Raw genomic sequence first — 21090 nt, forward strand, 5'->3', positions numbered from 1 at the left:
GCAGGGCAGCGCCCGTGGGTCGGGGGGTGTGTGTGTGTGATGTGTGTGTTGTGTGTGTGTTGTGTGTGTGCCCACACCCCCGCACAGGGATGCACACGCGTGTGCCCGTGAGTGTGTGAGTGCCGAGTGCCCTGTGCTCGTGTGCCCGTGACGGCTCCAGTCCCGGCTCCCCGGGCTCCCCGGGCTCCCCCGATTCCCGGTGCCTCCCGGTGCTCTCCGAGTCCCAATGTCGGGGTTCGGGACCCTCCCCTCCGGCCGCTCCTGCCCTTATTTGGACATTTCTCCCCGTCCAATCAACTCGGGGGGGCCGGGCCCGACCCCGCCCCCGCCCCGCCCGAGCCCGCTCCGGTACCGGCCCCGTTGCCCACTCCCCGCTCCGGTACCGGCTCTGTTCCCCGCCATGAGCAGCTCCCAGTTCAACAAGGGCCCGTCCTACGGCCTCTCCGCCGAAGTCAAGAACCGGGTGAGCCGCGGCGGGGACCGGGCGGTATCGGGACCACCGGGCTGGGGTGAAGCGGGGGCTGGGGGATACCGGGGCCATCGTGCGCTGTGGCTGCCGGTGCTCCTGGAGGCTCGGGAGAGCCGAGCATCTTGCTGCTGCTAAGGCGTCCCGTCCGGGTTCTGGAGAGCCGGGGGTTTTTCCGGTATGCCCCAGGAATGCAGAGCCGGCCAAGAGTGGAGAAGTTGGGGGATTCCGGGAAGATGGAAATCCGGGGCTTCCTGGGAGGATGCGGAACTGAAGGACCCAGTGTACTGCGGTCTCTGGGGGCTGGGGATACCGAAGCTGGGGTCCCAGTCTCGGGGTGCCCTGAGCCTGCCTGGAGGGTCCCAGGGAGATGTCTTGGGGGACCGGGGCTGGCTGTCTGCCGTGCGGTGGCCGCTGTGGCTTCGCTGCCCCTGGCGAACCGCGGGGCGCCCTTCCCGTCCCACCCGGGGCTGGGGGCGATCGCCTCGATCCTCCGCGGCTCCGGAGCAGCTCCACGAAGCTTCTCCACTTTCTGCTTCCCCTCAGCTCCACCTCGCTCTGCGGGATGCTCCGACCTGGCAGCGTCCCCGCGGCCGTCTCTGGGGATGCGGCTTTTGGCCGCGGTGACTGTCCCGCCGAAGCGCTGCGGGGCCAGGAGGGGAAAGAGGGGTAGGAGCCTCCGGCTGAGCTGTTTGCACCCCTAGGAGAGATCTGGGTGCAGCTGCCAGCACCCTCTTGCCCCATAGACAGCGCACGGGGGTCCTGCCGGGCCGGGGGGGCTCAGGGGACACAACAGCCACAGGTCCGTGGCTGTGCCCGGCCCCAGGCGAGCAGAGATTGAGCCGTGGTCACCCCGGGGCAGGTGGCCAGTGGTTTGAGTGTGCTCTGCCTGGGGACACCTGGACGGGGCCAGGGCAGGCAGGGGAAGGGACGAGTGGTGACAGACACGTGGGTGCCACGGCCGTGGCGGCGGGATGTGGTGGCCGTGGCGGGGCACTCCTTACCTGGCTGCGCAGAGGATTTGCATTTCGTAACGGGGAGCGGACGGGCCCCGGCCTGCCTGGGGCTGGGCTGCCCCAGCTGAGAGGGTGGCACGAGCCGCCGCGTGCTCTTGGTGCTTCGTGTTGATTCAGCAAGACGTGAGCCAGTCCGACTGCCCCGGTGTGTCTGATGGAGGTGACATCACTGACTGGGAACCAGTTAAACCAGTGACATGCTCCCAGTCTGCAGACTGGGCTGTGGTGGGATCTCGGGGGCTGGTCCACTGTGCATCCCCCACGGCCTGGGAAATCCTCAAGCAGGCCATGGGGAGGGAACAGGAACTGGCTTCAGCTGCTTGTGTTTGCAGGAAATCAGCTGGTGGGAGTCTACAATCCCCCAGCCAGGACACACGTGGTGTCATGAGGGTGATCTGTGTCCTGCATTTGTCAAGCTTCCATTTGGGACTGGAGTGTCTCCCTGACACATAGCAGGGCTGGACTGTGCCCATCCTGGTGTCTCCCTATGTCCGGGATCCCATGGGACTCATGGCCTCAGCACATAACGGGGCCAGGAAGGGACAGGATGGGCGAGAGGTTGGTGGCTGCCCTGGGGCCACCCCCGGGGTGCCAGCTGAGCATCAGAGGTGCTGGAGCAGGACAGCACTTGGGGTTTCCAGGCCCTTCCCTCCCCAGGCCAGGAGAACTTTCCCTTCCCTTGTGGGCTGGGAGATGCTGCCGAGACGATGCTGCTGGAGATGCTGGCGGCCCTGGCAGCTGGTCTCCATTTGGGAGGAGGCGTCCACATTCCTGGCATAGCCGCGGTGACCGAGGAATCTGTGGCGGAGGTTGGGCCTCGCCGGAAGGCAAAGGGAGAGCATCTCGTGGCCAGGACCCCTGTGGCTCAGAGCTGAGCTCCCACGGGCTGCAGGGGACAGGGAGGAACAGATCCAGGGGGGCACTTCCCCCTAACCCCATGGTCAGTTCCCTCTCATACTTTTGGAATGGTTCAGAAGCTGCTGCGTCTGCTGGCAGCATCATCCTCATGCTCCTGTCCCCGTTCCCATCACTGTCCCCATCAGGGGTTTGTGGTGAACACTGGCTGAGCTGTCCTCCCACTTCTCCCCCAGCTTGCCCAGAAGTATGACCCACAGAAGGAGGCCGAGCTGCGGACGTGGATCGAGAGCGTCACAGGAAAACAGATCGGACCTGACTTCCAGAAGGGGCTGAAGGATGGGGTGATCCTCTGCGAGTGAGTGCTGGGGCAGTCCTGAGCATGGCCCCCAGCCCCTGCTCCAGCTGGGTGGAGATGGGGGACACCAAACCTCCAGGAGACCCTCACCAGACCTTGTGGTGGGAAGGGTGGGCTGGATCCATGCCAGTGGGATCTGCCAGAGTCACCCCCAAGGCTTCTGTGCCTGGGGAGAGCCCTGAGGACAAACAGGGACCTGGGGGGAAATTTGCCTTACATGGGGGAGGCCTGGGCTGACCTTCCCAAAAGGAGCCTATGCCCTGCAGCCCCTTGAAGTTTCTTCCTGCCACAGCCTCATGTCCCCCTGCCTCCCTCCAGGCTCATGAACAAGCTGCAGCCCAACTCGGTGAGGAAGATCAACCGCTCAGCTCAGAACTGGCATCAGGTAGGTGCAGCTCTGCTGCCACCCACCTGCTGTTCCTCTGAGGAACACCACCTGGTGTTCTTCATCCACCAGGACTCACCCCTCTACCTCTCCACAGCTTGAGAACCTCTCCAACTTCATCAAGGCCATGGCCAGCTATGGCATGAACCCCGTGGACCTCTTTGAAGCCAATGACCTTTTTGAGAGTGGGAACCTGACGCAGGTGCAGGTGTCACTGCTGGCACTGGCTGGAATGGTGAGCACGGGGGGAGGAGCAGCTTGGAACCCCCCAGCACCCCCATGGGGACCCCCAGTTTGGGGTGGTGCCTGTGGGACCCCACAGCTCCCCCTGCACAAGGAGCAGGTGGGGGTTTGGGACCCCTGTCCTTCCTCACAGTCACTCCTGGCAGGCCAAGACGAAAGGGCTGCAGAGTGGGGTGGACATCGGCGTGAAGTACTCGGAGAAGCAGCAGAGGAATTTCGATGAGGCCAAGATGAAGGCTGGGCAGTGTGTGATTGGGCTGCAGGTGGGTTGCCCCACGGGGTCCCATGGGTGGGGGGCTGGGCAAAGGGTGCCCAGTGCTGTGAAATTCTCAGCACTCACAGTTCCAAGTGTTGCTGGAGGGACCTGAGGCCTGAAGTGCCTCAAGTGCCCTTGGGATCTGGGACCATCTTGGTTCTTGATGGCTGGGAGCCTGAGATGGGTTAGGGAGCACAGGCTGCGGGGACAGGGACATGGGAAGAGGGGCACATGTGGGGCAGCACACGCTCCTCACCAGACTCCTTTGTCAGATGGGCACAAACAAGTGTGCCAGCCAGTCCGGCATGACAGCCTATGGCACCCGGAGGCACCTCTACGACCCCAAAAATCAGATCCTGCCACCCATGGACCACTCCACCATCAGCCTCCAGATGGGCACCAACAAGTGTGCCAGTCAGGTGAGCCCTCACTCTGGGCTGGGGAGGGATGGGGTGACCACAGCTGAGCCCTGCTCCATCCTGTCCTTCCTTCCAGGTGGGCATGACGGCTCCCGGCACCAGGAGACACATCTATGATGCCAAGATGGGGACAGAGAAGTGTGACAACTCCTCCATGTCGCTGCAGATGGGCTCCAACCAGGGTGCCAACCAGAGCGGGCAGGTCTTTGGCCTTGGCCGCCAGATCTACGACCCCAAGTACTGCCCACAGGGCAGCCAGGGCGAGGTGGCCAATGCTGCTGGGGACCAGAGCGGGGACCCCCCTGGGTACCACTACTACCGTGAGGAGGAGGAGAGCTACTGAGCGGGATGGCTCGGCCCCACCCGCACCGTCTCATGTACAGCCCCACATTCCAGCCTCTACTTCCATCATTCCCTCTTCTAAAACTCTTTTTTAACTTTGGAAATTAATCTATTTTTCTGAGCAAGGAAATAAAGACCCTGTTTCTAGAGAGGAGCCCAGCTGGTTCCCCCAGGAGCCCCAAGACCCTGGGGCAGCAGGAAGGTGGGAGATGTTCCAGCACCTGGGAGTGGACAGTGTCACCTCTCATGCACCCAGCACCCACCCCTGTGATGCCCCTGGAGCCCTCAGCAAGGAGTGTGAGTGGCTGCACTTGGTGGTGCTGCTCATCCCTGTGCTGGCAGAAGCCTCCTCAGCCCTGTGGAGGGGAGGGACTGGGGTCAGTGGGACAGGGGGGAACATCTGGGAGAGACTGTGGCCTTGAGATTGCGCGTGTATGTTTGTAAGTGAATGTGTGTGTGTGTGTGTGTGCACAGGTTTGCACTCTGCTGTGATCTCTAAATGCTGGAAATGCCCTTCAGAACTCATAAGGACCAAGTTTTCAAGGCCACGGTGACAGCTGCAGGGCTGGGCCGGGAGCTGGCACACCTGGCACAGCCGGCACACCTGGCACACCCAGCGCTGCAGCAACCTGATCGCCCAGGCTGGAGCCAAGGCTGACTCCAACAGCCTCATTCTGCACCGGGGCGGTGTCCAAGTGGCAGAATGCACTCGGTGCCCATCGATGTCTCTCCTCCCGTGTGGTTTTTAATGCAGATACTTTCAGACTGAAACCTTTTATTAAAAAAAAAAAAAAAGCTCTTTCAACATAAACAGCAGTTGGTCTCTGCTGCAGGTGCCTTGTCAGGGCTCAGGTGGGTCTCTCTGTGCCTGGGGGACTGTGAGCTGCTGCAGACTTGGGTGAGACCCCCGGAGTGCCAGAGTGGTGGGGAGGGATGCTGCGTGTCCCAGGCGGAGGAGCAGGAGCCGGGAGCGAGCTGTGGGTTTGATTAATAGATGTGCGGTTGATAGATGAGCGATTAACAGCGCCAACGGGACAGGACGGGACGTGCCTGTCTGGGAAGGGATCCACTTTTTTGAGGGGAAATGCTGCGTTTTGAACAGCCGCGGTGCTCCGTGGGGCTCCCAAGGGTGGGGTGGGATGGGATGGGATGGGATGGGATGGGATGGGATGGGGTGGGGTGGGGTGGGGTGGGATGGGTGGGGAGGGGGCGGGGCTCCTACTCCTACAGCGGCTCCTTTAAGAGCCGGTTCCCATGACGTCACGCCCACGGTTACTTTGTAGCGCGGGGAGGGCGGGGTCTGTTAAAGAGACAGCGGCACCAGGTAACGGGGGTCCCGGGCCGGGGGCTGCGAGCGGGGAGAGGGGAGGCTGTGTCCCGGCGTCTGCTCTCGGATGTGGCCGCCCAGTGTCCCCACGAGGCTCTTAGTGCCTCCCCGCGCCTCCCCCCCACCCCCAACCCCGTGTCCCCATCGTAGCCCCGAATTGTCCCCGTGTCCCCTCTGGATTGTCATCATCACCCCTTCGAACTGTCCCCATGCCCCCTCTGGGTTGTCCGTGTCTCCCCTGGGCTGTCCCCACGTCTTCCCGGCCCGTCCGCCTCCCGGTGACTCCGCACCCTGCCCAGAGCGGGGTTCCGTGCGGCCGAACCGGCTTGGAGGGGGCCGGGGCCGGGAGCTGCCGGTCCGGCTGTTGCCGGGGTCGCGGGGGGTCCATCGAGCTCCAAGTTGCAGTGATGCGGCGTGTTTGTCCTCGTAAGATGAGAGAGCATATTTCCACACGAGTCCCCCGGGAGGATCCAGGGATTCTGTGGTTGTGTTGTCCCGAAAAGAGCCGCCGCCCCCGCGGGGCTGGGGCTCCCCTGGACCGGCAGTTCCGCAGCACCCTCCGGGTCCAGCGGATGGGGACACCCAGACACCTCTGTTTCCCCGTGTCATCCCCACCCCGACAGCTGCTTCTTTCTCTTCGTGTCACCCCATCTGACCCCTGTGCATCCCCGGAGGAATCCTGCCCCCGGACCCACTCGTGTCCGGCCCCGCAGGCCGATTAGTCGGATTTCCCAGCCGGGATCCTAATCCCACTGCCCCGTGCCCGCTTATCCCGCCTGCGCCCGGGACCCGGCTTAGCCCCGGGCGCGGGCGGGTGGCGGCGAGCGCGGGGCGGCGGGTGAGTGTGCGGCTCCCCCGGCCCCGGGGAAAAACGAGGGGCAAATCGGGGGTGGAGGTGTCCCAGGCTCACGGTGACCGGGGAGCCGCCCCGGAGCTCGGTTCTCCCGGGGCGCGGGGTGGGTGCACCGGGCGGAACGCGGCGGGTTGGGTCGTGTCGCCGGGCTCATCACTGAGCCGCCTTGGCAGAGCTTTGCTGCCGGGCCCCGGAGCTGCTGGCCCCGCTCCAGGGGTGGGTGAATTCCCAGAACTGGCAGAGACGAGGCTGCTACCCGCGGGATGTGGATGTCGGAGTTAGCGCCTCGACTCCACTGCACCGGAACAATTCTGCTCCTGGGCTGATGAGAGCCCCACCCACACCCCTCTCACGGGGAAACTGAGGCACGGGCAGGTCTCAGCCTCCCCCGGGCTGCCCAGCTCGCCCGGAACTCCTCCTGAGCCCGGCGTGAGCAGTGAATCGTGCTCCTGGCCCCTGGATAGAGCTCATGCCTAATTCTGGTGCTTTTGCTTTAGGAAAGAATGTGATTTGAGCCTTTAGCTCCGGAAAGGAGCTTTGCTGCAGGAATGCCGTCCGGCTCCTGCCGGCCCCGGAGCTCAGCCCTGTGCCCGGCACTGTGCCCGGGGTGTGATAAACCCCGAAGCAGAAGGAAGTGAGAGCCCAGCCGTTGCCCTCAGCTTGGGGCTGCCCCCCTGCTCTCACCCGCAGCTGGAGCGGAGCGGGGCCCGCGATCCCCGCAATGGCCGTGGGCACCCAGCTGGGGCTGCTGCTCTGGAAGAACTTCACCTACCGCCGGCGGCAGCGGGTGAGTGGGCGATTGGGGTGGGGCTACCCAGAGCCGCTGGTTCCTGGCACAGGGCTGTGGACACTGATGGGGACCGGGACCCCCACCAACCTTGCGTCTTCCCCAGATCCAGCTGGCTATCGAGATCCTGTGGCCCCTCTTTCTCTTCCTTATCTTGATCTCAGTGCGGCGATCCCACCCGCCCTTCAAGCAGCATGAGTGTGAGTCCCCCGCAGGACCCCCCGAGCCAGCCAAGACCCCTCTGTGTGCCCCTGTACGGGAGCCCTTCGGGGTGACAAACACGGGAGGTGGTCACAGGGTGGGGGCTCACTGGGGTGTATGTGGGGTCCCGGGGGTCCTGCACTGCCCCCCTGAATCTGCCTCCCTCTCCCTCAGGCCACTTTCCCAACAAGGCGCTACCCTCGGCGGGGACCCTGCCCTGGCTGCAGGGCATCATCTGCAACATGAACAACCCCTGCTTCCGGCACCCCACGGCGGGAGAGGCCCCTGGCGTGGTGGGCAACTTCGATGGCTCCATGTGAGCGGCGGGGCTGGGGAGCCGCGGAGCAGAGCGGGGCAGGGCTGGGGTCTCACTGCCCGCCCCATGTCCCTTGTCACAGCCTCTCCCGCCTCCTGACCGAAGCCCGGCAGGTCCTGCTCCGCGGCCACGGGCAGCGGCTCCTGCACAGCTTCGCCCGGCTCCTGCCCGCCCTGCGCCGGCTCCGGGACAGTGGGAATCAGCGGAGGGGTGAGCACCGGGGGCGGGGGGTGCCGGGGCAGCGAGACCCCTTGTCTGACACCTGCTCCTCCAGCTCTGCCGGTGAGGGAATACTTGAGAGAGGACGAGAACTTCTCCCGGTTCCTGCGGACCAACACATCACTGCCCCCGGCGCTGGTGGATGAGCTGATGGGGGCTCGGCTCAGCCCCCGCATCGTGAGTGTCGGCGCGGCGCTCGCTCCCGGCGCCCGCTGCCGGTGACCGCATCATGACTGCCCTCTCCTTCCAGTTCTCCCTGGCGAGCATTCGCCTCCCGCTAAAGGCCCTGGTCTGCAACGCCTCGGTCCTGGGGGGCTTCCTGGTGGGCGGCGACGCCGACTCCACCCAGAGCCTGCAGCAAGGACTGTGCGCACTGCCCAGCTCCCAGCTCCGTGCCATGGAGGGCTCCTTCCTCTCCCAGATGGACTTCTCACGGCTCCTGGCGGTGAGCCCCCAGCGCGGTTGGGTACTGGAAGGCACCGAGGCAGAGACCTCTGGCCTCCTCGGCAGGGCTGTGACCCCCTTCTCATGCCCCCTTGTAGGAGCAGCTGAGCTCAGACTTGGGCGGAATCACTGGCACCGTGGAAGCTTTGGGCAGCTTCCTGCGGGACGCGGCGTCCCTGATGGAGGAGGTACACCCCTCCCTCCCCTGCCCCTTACCCACCCCCACCGTGTCCCTGGGTCCCCCTGTTCCTCAGTGCCCCTCTCCACTCTTATCCCACTCTCCCCAGGTCTCCTCCATGACCAGCCTGGCCAAACTGCGTCAGGAGATTGTGGGGCTGAGGGCCCTCAACACCAGCACAGGTGCCTTCACAGCCCTGTCACGCATCGCCTGTGGACACCCCGAGGGCGGGGGGCTCAGAATCCCCTCTCTCAACTGGTACGAGGACAATGATGTCAAAGCCTTCCTGGACCGTAACAGCTCTGAGCAGAGACCCGTGGCCTCAGGCAGCACCAGTGAGTTGGGGGCTGTGGGAGGCTCAGCCAGGGGTTGTGGGGAGCAGTGGGGGCTGGTGGTGAGGGCTCAGCTCTGCACCCCCAGGTCCCTTTTGCCGGGAGCTGCTCCACAGCCTGGAGTCCAGCCCCTTCTCACAGATCTTCTGGCGGGGGATCAAGCCCCTCTTTGTGGGAAAGATCCTGTACACGCCTCCTGGGCCTGGGCCTGACAGTGTCATGGCTGAGGTGAGTGGGGGCTGCGGGGGACCTGGAGGGGTTTGGGGGGTCTCATCCCTGACCTGCCTCACCTCCCTCACACAGGTGAATCGGACCTTCCGTGAGCTGGCAGTGCTGGGGGAGTTGGGGGGTGCCTGGCAGGAGCTGGGACCCCGAATCTACACCCTCCTCAACAGCAGCCTGGAGATGCAGGTGCTCCAGGTGTGTGACCCCAGACTCCTCCCATTGGGAACAGGGTTGCTGTGGGGTACAGATGGGGTTTGCTGGGGTGCAACTGGCCAGGAGCGGGGTGGGATGCACCTGGAGCAGGGTGGGCTGCATGGCCTCCCACATCCTGGTGCTTTGCAGGACCTGCTGCTGGCCCCAAGCACAGCCCAGCTCCTGGACGGGTTCCTCAATGGCACCTCCTGGAAGCTACCGGACCTGGCCACATTCCTGGTGGGGCCAGCGGGGGGACCAGACCTCACCTGGCACCAGGTGTACGCTGATGTGGATGCAGTCCTGAGCACGCTGTCACAGTTCATGGAGGTGTGTGTCACCCCACTGTGGGCGAGCTGGCCCCGTGCATTACCCGTGCCCTCTGAGCCCTACCTGCCTCCCACAGTGCATCTGCCTGGACAAGATTGAGGCAGTGGCCACCGAGGAGCAGCTGGTAGCCCGGGCCCTGGAGCTGCTGGAGGAGCAGCAGTTTTGGGCAGCAGTGGTCTTCCAGCCCCCCATCAATGCCACAGCCCCCAAACTGCCACCCCACGTCCGCTACAAGATCCGCATGGACATTGACGACGTCACGAGGACCAACAAGATCAAGGACAGGTGGGGGATGCCCACCCTGTCTGTCTCCATGACCAGCCAAGCAGCCTGTGCTGATTGAAAGGGGATCCCTGATCCCAGCACCGTGCTCTGCCCCCAGGTTTTGGGACCCAGGCCCTGCAGCTGATCCCTTCAGTGACTTGCGCTACGTCTGGGGGGGCTTCATCTACATTCAGGACCTGGTGGAGCAGGCAGTGGTGCGGGTGCAGACTGGGGCTGCCCCACGAACAGGGGTCTACGTCCAGCAGATGCCCTACCCCTGCTATGTGGACGATGTGTAAGTGGGCAGGGGCAGCCCTGGACCCTGACACTGTAGAGTGACCCCCCTGCTGCCATGGGGGACACATCCAAGCATCCTGCAGCATCGCTGCACCGGGGAGGTGGCACAGGGCTGGTCGTGCCCTGGTGTCCCTGGCCCTAGAGTGGCCCAGGAGTGTTGAGCTAAGGGTGGAATGTCTGGTGGTATCTCTCCAGGTTCTTGAGGGTCCTGAACCGCTCGCTGCCTCTCTTCATGACGCTGGCCTGGATCTACTCAGTGGCCATGATCATCAAGGGGGTGGTGCACGAGAAGGAGACGCGTCTCAAGGAGACCATGAAGACCATGGGGCTGAGCAGTGGGATCCTCTGGCTCAGCTGGTTCCTCAGCAGCTTCATCCCCTTCCTCCTTAGCTCTGCCCTCCTTGTCCTCATCCTCAAGGCAGGTTGCAAGTCTCAGGGGACAGCGTGGGTGACACAGGGAGCATTAGGGCTGGGAGCCAGCATGGGGGGCTCCATAGACTCCAACCTGCCTTCATCTGCAGCTGGGAAACATCCTGCCCTACAGCGACCCAGCAGTCATCTTCTTCTTCCTTGGCACCTTCTCAGTGGCCACCATCAGCCAGTGTTTCCTCATCAGCACCTTCTTCCCCCGTGCCAACCTGGCCTCAGCGTGTGGTGGCATCATTTACTTCTCGCTGTACCTGCCCTACGTGCTGTGCGTCGCCTGGCGCGACTACATCACCTTCCCAATCCGTGTCCTTGTGGTGAGCACCCAGAGCTGCCCCTCTGCAATGCCCTGGTGCTCTGGGTGGGGGGCTTTGGGCTGCACCCCCCAGGCCAATCTTAGCCCACACTGCTCTTCTCACCATTCTCAGAGCCTGCTGTCCCCCGTGGCCTTCGGCTTTGGCTGCGAGTACTTCTCTCTCTACGAGGAGCAGGGCGTGGGTATCCAGTGGCACAACTTGGCTGCCAGCCCTGTGCCAGGAGACCCGTACAGCTTTGCTGTGGCCATGGGGCTGCTGCTGCTAGATGCTGTCCTGTATGGCCTTGCCACCTGGTACCTCGAGGGTGTCTTCCCAGGTGAGTGCAGCTCCCCTGAGCCCCAGCTTCCACTCAGTCCCAGCCTCACTCAGCCCCTTTTGCTGCAGGTCAGTACGGGATCCCCAAGCCCTGGAATTTCCCCTTCCTGAAAAGCTACTGGTTTGGAGAGTCGTCCTCATCTGAGCACTCCCTGTACCACACCAGCCCCCACACTGCACCCCAAGGTGAGTCCCTGCCCACCCTGGAGCTGTGTGCCTGAGGGCAGTGGCTGTGGAGCAGGGCTGGAGCCCTCCAGCCCAGGCCTTGCTCCCCAGAATAGGGCCCTGCACCCCATGGCGAGGGGTCCTGCCCCCAGCAAGGAGTCTTGGCTGGGGATGTGACCCCTTGGTGGCCTCCAGTGCTGGTGGAGGAGCCGCCTGTGGAACTCCAGCCTGGTGTCTCCATCCGCAACCTGGTGAAGGTCTATGGCAGCAGTGGCCGTGCAGCCGTCAATGGGCTGAGCCTGGACTTCTATGAGGGGCAGATCACATCCTTCCTGGGCCACAACGGCGCTGGAAAGACAACCACCATGTGAGTCACAGAGGGGCTGCGTGGCCATGGCTGGGGACAGGAGTTGAGCCTGACCCTGTCCCCACCTGGTCCCCACACAGGACAGGGTACCCTGGCCCCAAGCCCTGCTGCTGCTGTGCTCCATGACCCACTTTCCTCACCACTTCCAGGTCCATCCTGACTGGCCTTCTGCCCCCCACCTCGGGCACTGCCTATATCCTGGGCTGGGACATCCGCTCCGATATCGACAGCATCCGCAAATCCATGGGGATGTGTCCCCAGCACAACGTGCTCTTTGACATGTAGGCGGGGTGGGGAGTGATGCAGGGCTGCCCCCCTCAATCCCTGTGCCCCTCACCCTGCCTTTCCCCCTGTCCCCACAGCCTGACGGTGGAGGAGCACGTCTGGTTCTATGGGAGGCTGAAGGGGCTCTCGGAGCAGCAGGTGCAGGAGGAGATGGAGCAGCTGCTCCAGGACACGGGGCTGCCCCACAAGCGCCGGGAGCAGACCAGGAACCTCTCGGGTGCGTGCGGGGGTCAGGCTGGGTGCCTGAGCGGGGCTCGGTGGCTCCCAGCCCCCCCAACGCTGTCCCTCTGCAGGTGGGATGCAGCGGAAGCTCTCGGTGGCCATCGCCTTCGTGGGGGGCTCCCGGGTGGTCATCCTGGACGAGCCCACGGCCGGCGTCGACCCCTTCTCCCGCCGCAGCATCTGGGAGCTTCTGCTCAAGTACCGCAAAGGTCAGGGTTGGGGGTCTCCACTTCACCCTCTGAGCCCCCCAGCCTGGGGCGAGCAGGGGGATGTGCTGGTCTGGTAAGGGGGTCTGAGATCAAGGCCGTTCCTGGTCCCCAGGCCGCACCATTATCCTGTCCACCCACTACATGGACGAGGCAGAGCTGTTGGGGGACCGCACCGCCATCATCTCACAGGGCCGGCTCTGCTGCTGCGGGTCCCCTCTCTTCCTCAAGGCCAGGCTTGGCACCGGGTACCACCTCACCCTGGTGAAGCGGGAGAGGAGCGGGACAGGCAGCAACGCTGGCACTGTCCCCAGTGTCACCAAAAAGGTGGGTCCCTGATGATCATCCCTCAAAGAGCAGCCAGTGTCTCCATCGCAGGTATTGGGGGGCACTGGGTCCTGCTGTGGGGTGCCAGGCTCCAGCCACCCTTTCCTGCAGGACGGCAGTGACTCGGAGCACAGCAGTGACACCGGCCTGGGCAGCGAGCGGGGCAGTGACGCCAGCACCGTGGGTGAGCAGTTTGTCCCTCACAGGGTCACCCTCAGCTGCTTCCCATACACACCCCCTTAGCCAGGGAGGGTGGGGTTCACCCAGCCCTGCACCTGCCCCCTCTCCTCCTTTCACTGGAGGTACAGAAGGCGATCTCAATCCCCTCCATCTCCATCCCCTCCATCTCCACTGGGGACCCTCAGGCTGGGATGCCGGGCACATGGAGCTGTTGCCAGCTGTGCCAGCCAGCAGCCCCTGTGCTGGATTTCCAGCTCTCCCCATCCTTCCAGATGTAGCCCAGCTATCAGCGCTGATCCAGAAGCTGGTCCCTGGCTCCCGGCTGGTGGAGGACATCGGGCACGAGGTGCTCTTTGTCCTGCCCTACAGTGGGGCCAGGGACGGGGCCTTCGGGGAGCTGTTCCGTGAGCTGGACGCACACCTGGGGGAACTGGGGGTCTCCAGCTATGGCATCTCTGACACCACCCTGGAAGAGGTACCCAGGGGGGGCTGTGGTCAAGGGGCTTACCCCCTGACCAGGGGTTTTCCCTCACTGGGCTGTGGGTGCTGGTGTGTGTTTAACACCAGCCCTCCCACACCCCCAGATCTTCCTGAAGGTGGCCGAGGACCCAGCACTGGACACTGACACCACAGGTAAAACCCCTCAGTCCTGGCTGGAGCTGAACTCTGGGGTACATTGGGGCTGAGGAGGTGTGCTCAGCAGCCCAGAGCAGAGGGGTGGGGTGTCCCCAGCACCCTGTGTGTCCCTGCCACCGCTGGGGGCTCTGCTGGGAGCACCTGTGGATGCAGAGAGGTGTCACAGCCTGGGGCCTTGGTCCTGCCCTGACATCTTGTTCTCATTTTGTCAGGCACCATGAAAGGAGCAGTCCCTGGCGAGATGGGGGATGGGGATGTGGCTGATGGAGAGATGGGTAAGGATGGGGGAGGTGGGACTTCTGAGCTGCTGCTGCTGCTGAGTGCTCCACACCTCTAGCCCCTGGGCTGGCCCAATGGCACTTGTCCATCTGGGCAGTTGTCCATCCTAGCAGAAATCCCTTCAGGAATGTGTCCCTTCAAGCAGGAGGATACTGAGGGACCCTCATGCAGTGTAGCTACCTCCCAGTTTTGGGGTGTCCCAGAGCAAAGATCTGGGAAGAGGATGGGCTTGGGGGAGCCCAGCTCTGTGCAGGAACTGCGATGGGGTATGACAGCCCAAGGGGCATATCCAGCCCTGGGAGGGAGAACTGGCATGGGGACAGCCACAGGGGTCTGGAGGGGGAGGCTGTGATGGTTTGGGACACCAGCTCTGCCCTGGGTGGGTGCCGACCCCCGCGTGGCTGTAACCCCTCTCTCCTCTCCTTTACATTGAGCCAAAGGAGCCCGTCGAGGTAGGAGCTGGGGGCTGTTTGGGGAGGGACTGGGAACTCCTGCATGCAGCATCCCGTCCCTGCTGGGGTGGGGGGATCCCCTGTCCCCCCGCATCCCGCCTGGCACCTGCCCCTTGCCAGACCCTCTCTGTCCTGGCAGCGGAGGAGCCCCGGGAGACGGATCTGCTGCGGGGGCCGGCGGGGCAGGCCTGCGGCAGGGTGCGGGGCTGGGCGCTCACCTGCCGCCAGCTCCGCGCTCTCTTCACCAAGAGGATGCTCCACGCCCGGCGCAGCACCCGCGGCTTCCTGGCACAGGTGGGGCCGCGGGGAGGGGATGGGGCAGGCACGGGGCAGGGTGGGGCAGAGCCAACCCTGATCATCCCCCACGATCTCCTCAGATCGTCCTCCCCGCCGTCTTCGTCTGCATCGCGCTGCTCTTCAGCCTCATCGTGCCGCCCTTCGGGAAGTACCCGCCCCTGCAGCTCCAGCCCTGGATGTACGGGCAGCAGTTCACCTTTTTCAGGTGTGTCCCCAGCCCTGTGCCCGCCGTGTCCCTCGTCCCTCGCTGCCACCAGCTCACTCCTGTGTCTCCCGGCAGTAACGATGCTCCGGGAGATCCCGACACAGCCCGGCTGCTGGACGCGCTCCTGGCTGAGCCCGGCTTCGGCACCAAGTGCATGAAGGAAGAGGGGAAGGCGTGAGTGTCCGCGGGACGGGGGCTGGAGGGGGCACCTCAGTGCCCAGCTGCCCACGGAGCAGCTCTGCCACCTGCTGTGACGCTGTGGGACCCCCAACACCCCGTGGTGGGTGCTGGTACCCCTAGCTCACACCAGGCTGGTAACAGGATTCTCTTTCTCTCCCCGGGTGCCCAGGACAGGGCTGTGCCCACCAGCTTCCCACCCCGACGGCTTCTTGGCCCCCTCAGCCTCCCCATCCGTGCTGGAAGTACTGCGGCATGGGAACTGGACACAGGCTGAGCCATCCCCCCCGTGTCAGTGCAGTGGGCCGGGGGCACAGAGGATGCTGCCTGAGTGTCCTGAGGGGGCTGGGGGGCTCCCACCACCCCAGGTAACTCCCAGCCTAGCAGGGGCAGCCCCAGGACTCCATCACTGCTGGCTGTGGGGGGCAGGTGATGCTCCAGGGATGCCACAGGGCTGGGTGTCCATCCAGCCCATCTGTCCATCCCACAGGTGCAGAGAGGCACAGGGGACATCCTTCAGAACCTGACAGGCAGGAACATCTCTGACTACCTGGTGAAGACCTATCCCCAGATCATCCGTCAGGAGTGAGTGCTGGGGCTGGGAACACTGGGGACACTGCAGGGACACTGTGGGGACACCAAGGGAACACCCCAGGGACATCTGGGGGAAGGGGACACTGGTGGGGACAGCAGGTGCTGCCCTAATGTCCCCTCGGGGGGTTTCTCTCTCCTGTCTCCCCCCATCTCCTTTCTTTCAGGCTGAGGAACAAGAAGTGGGTGAATGAGCAGAGGTGAGCTGGGCAGGGGCTGGGGCCTGGCACAGCCAGGGATGGAGGGAAACAGGAGGTCCCTGGTGGGTTTGGGGAGAGTCTGAGTGCTCCCTGGGCAGAGCCATCATCCAGATGCCTTCAGCCTTCTGCTGTGTGTCCCTTACTCTGGCATCTGGGGGAGTGGAGGGTTGAGTTTGCACAAGGGTGGCAATGGGGAATGGGTGGCAGGTTTCATAGGATTGTGGAATTGTACAATCTCCTGGGGTGGAAGGGACCCACAAGCCCAGCTTGTGGATCCTCAAGCCCAGCTCCTAGTATGCTGGCAGTGGGAGTCTCTCCAGCAAGTTTGGGAGCTGCATTTCTCCTGCAGGTACGGCGGCTTCTCCCTGGGCGCCGGCAGCTCCCAGGCCCTGCCGTCAGCAGCAGAGGTGGATCAGGCAGTGCTGGAGCTCCGGGTGCTGCTCAACATCACCCTGGTACAGCTGGACTCAGCCCCTGGCTCAGCTCTGGTGTCCCAGTGCTGGGAGACCCCTCCTCATTCTGTGTTCTGCACCCAGGGCAGCCCCTCGGATCGGCTCCTGGCCAACCTCAGCCGCTTCATCGAGGGTTTGGATGCCCGCAGGAATATCAAGGTGTGCCCAGATCTGGGGGTCCCTCAGGGGAGAGAGCTGGGGGGACAGCAGGGATGTGACAGTGGTGTCCCCTCAAGGGGTGGAGCAGCCCAAGAAGGACTGAGAGTGGCTGGGGTTGGAGGGGAGCAGGAGCTGGGTGGGGAGTGGGGGATGCTGCTGGTGGGAGCAGGGGCTGCAGGCACAGCCAGTGCCAGTGGGAGGGCTCTGAGCTGCCTGGCCCTTTCCATGCTGCAGGTCTGGTTCAACAACAAGGGCTGGCATGCCATGGTCTCCTTCCTCAACGTGGCCAGCAATGGGCTGCTGCGAGCCCGGCTGCCCCCTGGCACCGACCCCGCACGTTTCGGCATCACGGCCACCAACCACCCCCTCAATCTCACCAAGGAGCAGCTCTCTGAGGCAGCCCTGTGAGTGCTGGGGATGGGGGTCCCACAGCCCCTTCTGGCCCCTGCTGAGCTCTACCCTCCCTGGTAGGATGGCCACCTCTGTGGACGTGCTGGTCTCCATCTGCGTGATCTTCGCCATGTCCTTCGTCCCAGCCAGCTTTGTTGTCTTCCTCATTGAGGAGCGGGTCAGCAAGGCCAAGCACCTTCAGTTTGTCAGCGGGATGAAGCCCATCACCTACTGGCTGGGCAACTTTGCCTGGGACATGGTGAGGATGGGGATGGGGACAGTGGCCAGTTCCAAGGGGTTTGGTCCCACCCCTGACCCGTTTCCTGGCTTTTCCATCCCCACAGTGCAACTACCTGGTCCCTGCTCTGCTGGTCATCCTCATCTTCCTCTGCTTCCAGCAGGAATCCTACGTGTCCTCGGCCAACCTGCCCTCCCTGGTGCTGCTGCTGCTGCTCTACGGGTGATGGGGCAGCAGAGCCCAGCAGGGGCAAGGGGTTGTGGGGCTGGGGGCAGCCAGGGTGAGGGGGTTGTGGTGCTTGGGAGGGTGGGTGCTGTCTCAAGCCCCCCAGGCCAGGAGTGCACCTCAGCCAGCCCCTGCCTCTCCCCCCTGCAGATGGTCCATCACCCCCCTGATGTATCCAGCCTCCTTCCTCTTCAGCATCCCCAGCACTGCCTACGTGGCCCTGACCTGCATCAACCTCTTCATTGGCATCAATGGCAGCGTGGCCACCTTTGTGCTGGAGCTCTTTGTGGACCAGGTGAGCCTTGGGATGCCCTGGACTGCCCATGCCTTCCCTGCAGGGCCAATGCCAGCTCCCCCACCGCTCTCCTTGCTTCCCCATCAGAACCTCAATGACATCAACCGCGTCCTGAAGAAGGTTTTCCTCATCTTCCCCCACTTCTGCTTGGGCCGAGGCCTCATTGACATGGTGAAGAACCAGGCAATGGCTGATGCCTTTGAGAGGTTTGGTGAGTCTGAGGGGGTCAGGGCTGCTCACCCTCCCCAAAGCCCAGCACAGGGGTCCCCTATTCCTACAGCCTCTCTCGCTGCTTGCAGGGGACAAGCGCTTTGTGTCCCCCCTCTCCTGGGACCTGGCAGGGAAGAACATGTTTGCCATGGCCATCGAGGGCATTGTCTTCTTCCTCTTCACACTCCTGCTGCAGTACCACCACATCTTCCTGCGCCTGAGGTGAGCACTGGCCAGGGGTACAGAGTCACAGAATTACAGAATCACCAGGTTGGAGGAGACCTTAAGATCGAGTCCAACCCATGCCCTAACCTCAACTAAACTATGGCACTGAGTGCCCTGAGTGCCACATCCAGGGATGGTGACTCCACAACTTCCCCAGGCAGATGATTCCAGTACTTTACAATTCTTCCAGTAAAAAACTTTTCCTAACATCCAACCTAAATTTCCCTAGGCACAACTTCATATTGTGTCCTCTTTTTTGTCAGTTGTTGCCTGGAAAAAGACATCAACCCCCACCTGACTACAACCACCTTTCAGGGAGTTGTAGAGTGATAAGGTCACCCCTGAGTCTCATTTTCTCCAGGATAAACAACCCCAGCTCCCCCAGCCATTCCTCACAAGGCTTGTGTTCCAAACCCCTCACCACCCTCATTGCTCTCCTCTGGATGTGCTCACTGTCCCAACGTCCTTCCTAAATGAGCTGGACACAGTACCCTGATGCTCAAGAGCCAGCCCTGGATGTGCCCTTGCCACTGTTTCCACAGGCCACGGGCTCTGGAGCTGCCCTCGCTGGGGGATGAGGACCGGGACGTGGCCAGGGAGCGGGCAAGGGTGGGCAGCATCCCCCCACACGGCCACCTCCTGCTGCTGAAGGACCTGACCAAGGTGGGTGAGTGGGGCTGGGCCTTGCTGTGAGCTCCAGCCTGCACAGAATCCCTGGCCCCACTGGCAGTGACAGGAGGGGACAGCCAGTGTCACCTCTCCTCCATGCAGGTGTACCGGCGCAGGAAGGCTCCGGCCGTGGACCGGCTCTGCGTGGCCATCCCCCCCGGGGAGGTGAGGGACAGATGGACAGACAGACAGCTCTGTGGGCAGGGCCAGGGCTGCCAGTGACCCTGCTCTGCCCTCACAGTGCTTTGGCCTCCTGGGGGTGAATGGTGCTGGGAAAACATCCACCTTCAAGATGCTGACGGGGGACACCGAGGTGACGCTGGGAGAGGCCTGGTTGAAGGGGCACAGGTGAGTGAATGCAGTGACTCCATGCCTTAGATCCCTCTCCAAGTCCCCATAGCACCTATGCCACCATCTCTGTCCCACCCTGTGCTCTTCCTGGCCCTTTGCCCTGCAGCCTGCTTCATCCTCATCCCTGCAGTTTCTTGTCCCTATTCCCACAGTATCCCCAGCACATGTCCCCATCCCACAGCGTGCTCACCTCTCCCTGTCCCATGCTCACCTGTCCCCATCCTGCAGTGTGCTCACCGACCTCCAGTCTGTCCACCAGCACATGGGTTACTGTCCCCAGTTTGACGCCATCACAGACCTGCTGACAGGGCGGGAGCACCTGGAGTTCTACAGCCGCCTGCGTGGGATCCCAGAGGAGGAGACACCCAGGGTAGGGCCTGTCCCCTGTCCTCCCCAGCCCATGGGGAGCCCCCACACTCACCCTTCTGTCTCTCACAGGTGGCTCAGTGGGGCATCACTGCTCTGGGGCTGGGCCCGCACGCGGATCGGCCGGCGGGCAAGTACAGTGGGGGCAACAAACGCAAGCTGTCCACGGCCATCGCCCTCCTCGGCTGCCCCCCTGTTGTCTTCCTGGTGAGGGGGGCATTGGGAGGCCCCATGGCAGCTCCAGGGTCCTGCCCAGGCTGACCCTGGGCCGGGACCATTGCAGGACGAGCCCACAACGGGGATGGATCCACAAGCCCGGAGGTTCCTGTGGGAGCGCATCCTTGGCGTTATCCGGGACGGGCGCTCCGTGGTGCTCACGTCCCACAGGTGAGTCCCCACAAAGGGGAGCACCTCCCTGCCTGTGGGAGCCCCCCAGAGGGGAGTGTCCCTCTGTCCTGAGGGGCTCACATGTCTTCCCCCAGCATGGAGGAGTGCGAGGCGCTCTGCACCAGGATGGCCATCATGGTCAACGGCCGGTTCCGCTGCCTGGGCAGCGTCCAGCACCTCAAGAACAGGTACAGGGTCAGGGGGCTAAGGGAGTGTCCTGAGAGTGGTGGCCATGGCCAGTCCTTACAGCAGTGTCCCCTCTCCCCACAGGTTTGGGGATGGGTACACAGTGGTGGTACGGGTGGGGGGTCCTGGCCCAGCGGCAGTGCAGACCCTGCTGCAGCAGCACTTCCCTGGCATTGTGCTGCGGGAGCAGCACGGGGGGCTGCTGCAGTATCACCTGCCTGCCCGTGTCACCTCCCTGGCCACCGTCTTCAGCCTTCTGGCCACCCACCGTGGCCCCTGCCACATAGAGGACTACTCCGTGTCCCAGACCACACTGGACCAGGTGACAGGGGAGGCAGGGTGAGGGCAGGGTGGCCCTGTGCCATGGTGCTGCCTCTCATCATGCCGTTCCTGCAGGTCTTCATGCACTTTGCCCAGGATCAGAGCGATGGGGACGCCGGGGAGGTCACAGCCGCAGGGCAGGATGTGGCCTCCAGCCCCGGGAGGAGGCTGAGCACATTCCTGGAGGATGAGAGTTACCAGGAGAGCGCTGTCTGAGTGGGCCATGGTGTCCCGCGAAACCCCACAGATCTCTCCCTGGTTGTCACTGCAGCACGAGCCAGGATCACAGGGCTTTGGGGTACTGCAGACCCCCAGAACTGCACAGAAGAGGTCTGGGCATATCCTGCCCACTGGCACGGTGTCACCATGCCGTGGGACAGTGGGTGCTGGGGGGGGTCAGAGTGCCAGGACAGGGCTGGCCCCCGCTCCCTGTGGATGGGGAGCTGGATCGGGGGTCTGGGGCTGGCCTTGGGACCCGCTGCTCCCCACCGGAGCCGAGCTTGCTGTAACAGAGCAATTCAATAAAAACCCGCGGTACTGCCGAGGGGCTCGATCGCCCTCTCCACAACGCGACCGCAGTGAGGGACAGGGCGGGGACACAGAGGGACAGGGGCATCAGGGTGGCCCTGACACAAGCGAAAATCAACTCATAGGGCCGCACCTG

The 21090-nt window shown here is 63.6% G+C and overlaps 2 protein-coding genes across 2 annotated transcripts; both read left to right on the top strand.

Annotated features, from left to right (window-relative positions):
- Positions 1-341: 341 nt before the first annotated feature.
- Positions 342-5112, top strand: CNN2 (calponin 2). The gene is made up of 7 exons (XM_033082211.1): positions 342-463; positions 2574-2695; positions 3014-3080; positions 3178-3315; positions 3470-3586; positions 3852-3998; positions 4075-5112. The coding sequence occupies exons 1-7, from the start codon at positions 401-403 to the stop codon at positions 4339-4341; spliced, it is 921 nt and encodes a 306-aa protein (XP_032938102.1). The 5' UTR covers positions 342-400; the 3' UTR covers positions 4342-5112.
- A 500-nt stretch (positions 5113-5612) lies between these two features.
- On the top strand, positions 5613-20968 carry ABCA7 (ATP binding cassette subfamily A member 7). Its single transcript, XM_033082360.1, has 51 exons — positions 5613-5664; positions 7018-7307; positions 7414-7507; positions 7683-7824; positions 7907-8034; positions 8099-8220; positions 8294-8488; positions 8586-8675; positions 8775-9000; positions 9086-9225; positions 9301-9417; positions 9565-9744; positions 9821-10029; positions 10127-10303; positions 10501-10723; positions 10827-11048; positions 11160-11364; positions 11433-11549; positions 11724-11895; positions 12045-12176; positions 12258-12397; positions 12474-12611; positions 12724-12935; positions 13047-13119; positions 13388-13590; positions 13700-13748; positions 13964-14026; positions 14465-14482; positions 14622-14776; positions 14860-14984; positions 15060-15158; positions 15334-15529; positions 15652-15746; positions 15920-15952; positions 16302-16407; positions 16489-16563; positions 16798-16967; positions 17035-17212; positions 17298-17413; positions 17567-17711; positions 17799-17922; positions 18011-18143; positions 18689-18809; positions 18918-18980; positions 19057-19163; positions 19395-19536; positions 19605-19739; positions 19816-19919; positions 20015-20107; positions 20190-20427; positions 20502-20968. The coding sequence occupies exons 2-51, from the start codon at positions 7242-7244 to the stop codon at positions 20640-20642; spliced, it is 6747 nt and encodes a 2248-aa protein (XP_032938251.1). The 5' UTR covers positions 5613-5664; positions 7018-7241; the 3' UTR covers positions 20643-20968.
- The last annotated feature ends 122 nt before the right edge of the window (positions 20969-21090 follow it).

This window comes from Catharus ustulatus, chromosome 29 (genome assembly GCF_009819885.2).
Source record: "Catharus ustulatus isolate bCatUst1 chromosome 29, bCatUst1.pri.v2, whole genome shotgun sequence".
Lineage (NCBI taxonomy): Eukaryota > Metazoa > Chordata > Aves > Passeriformes > Turdidae > Catharus > Catharus ustulatus.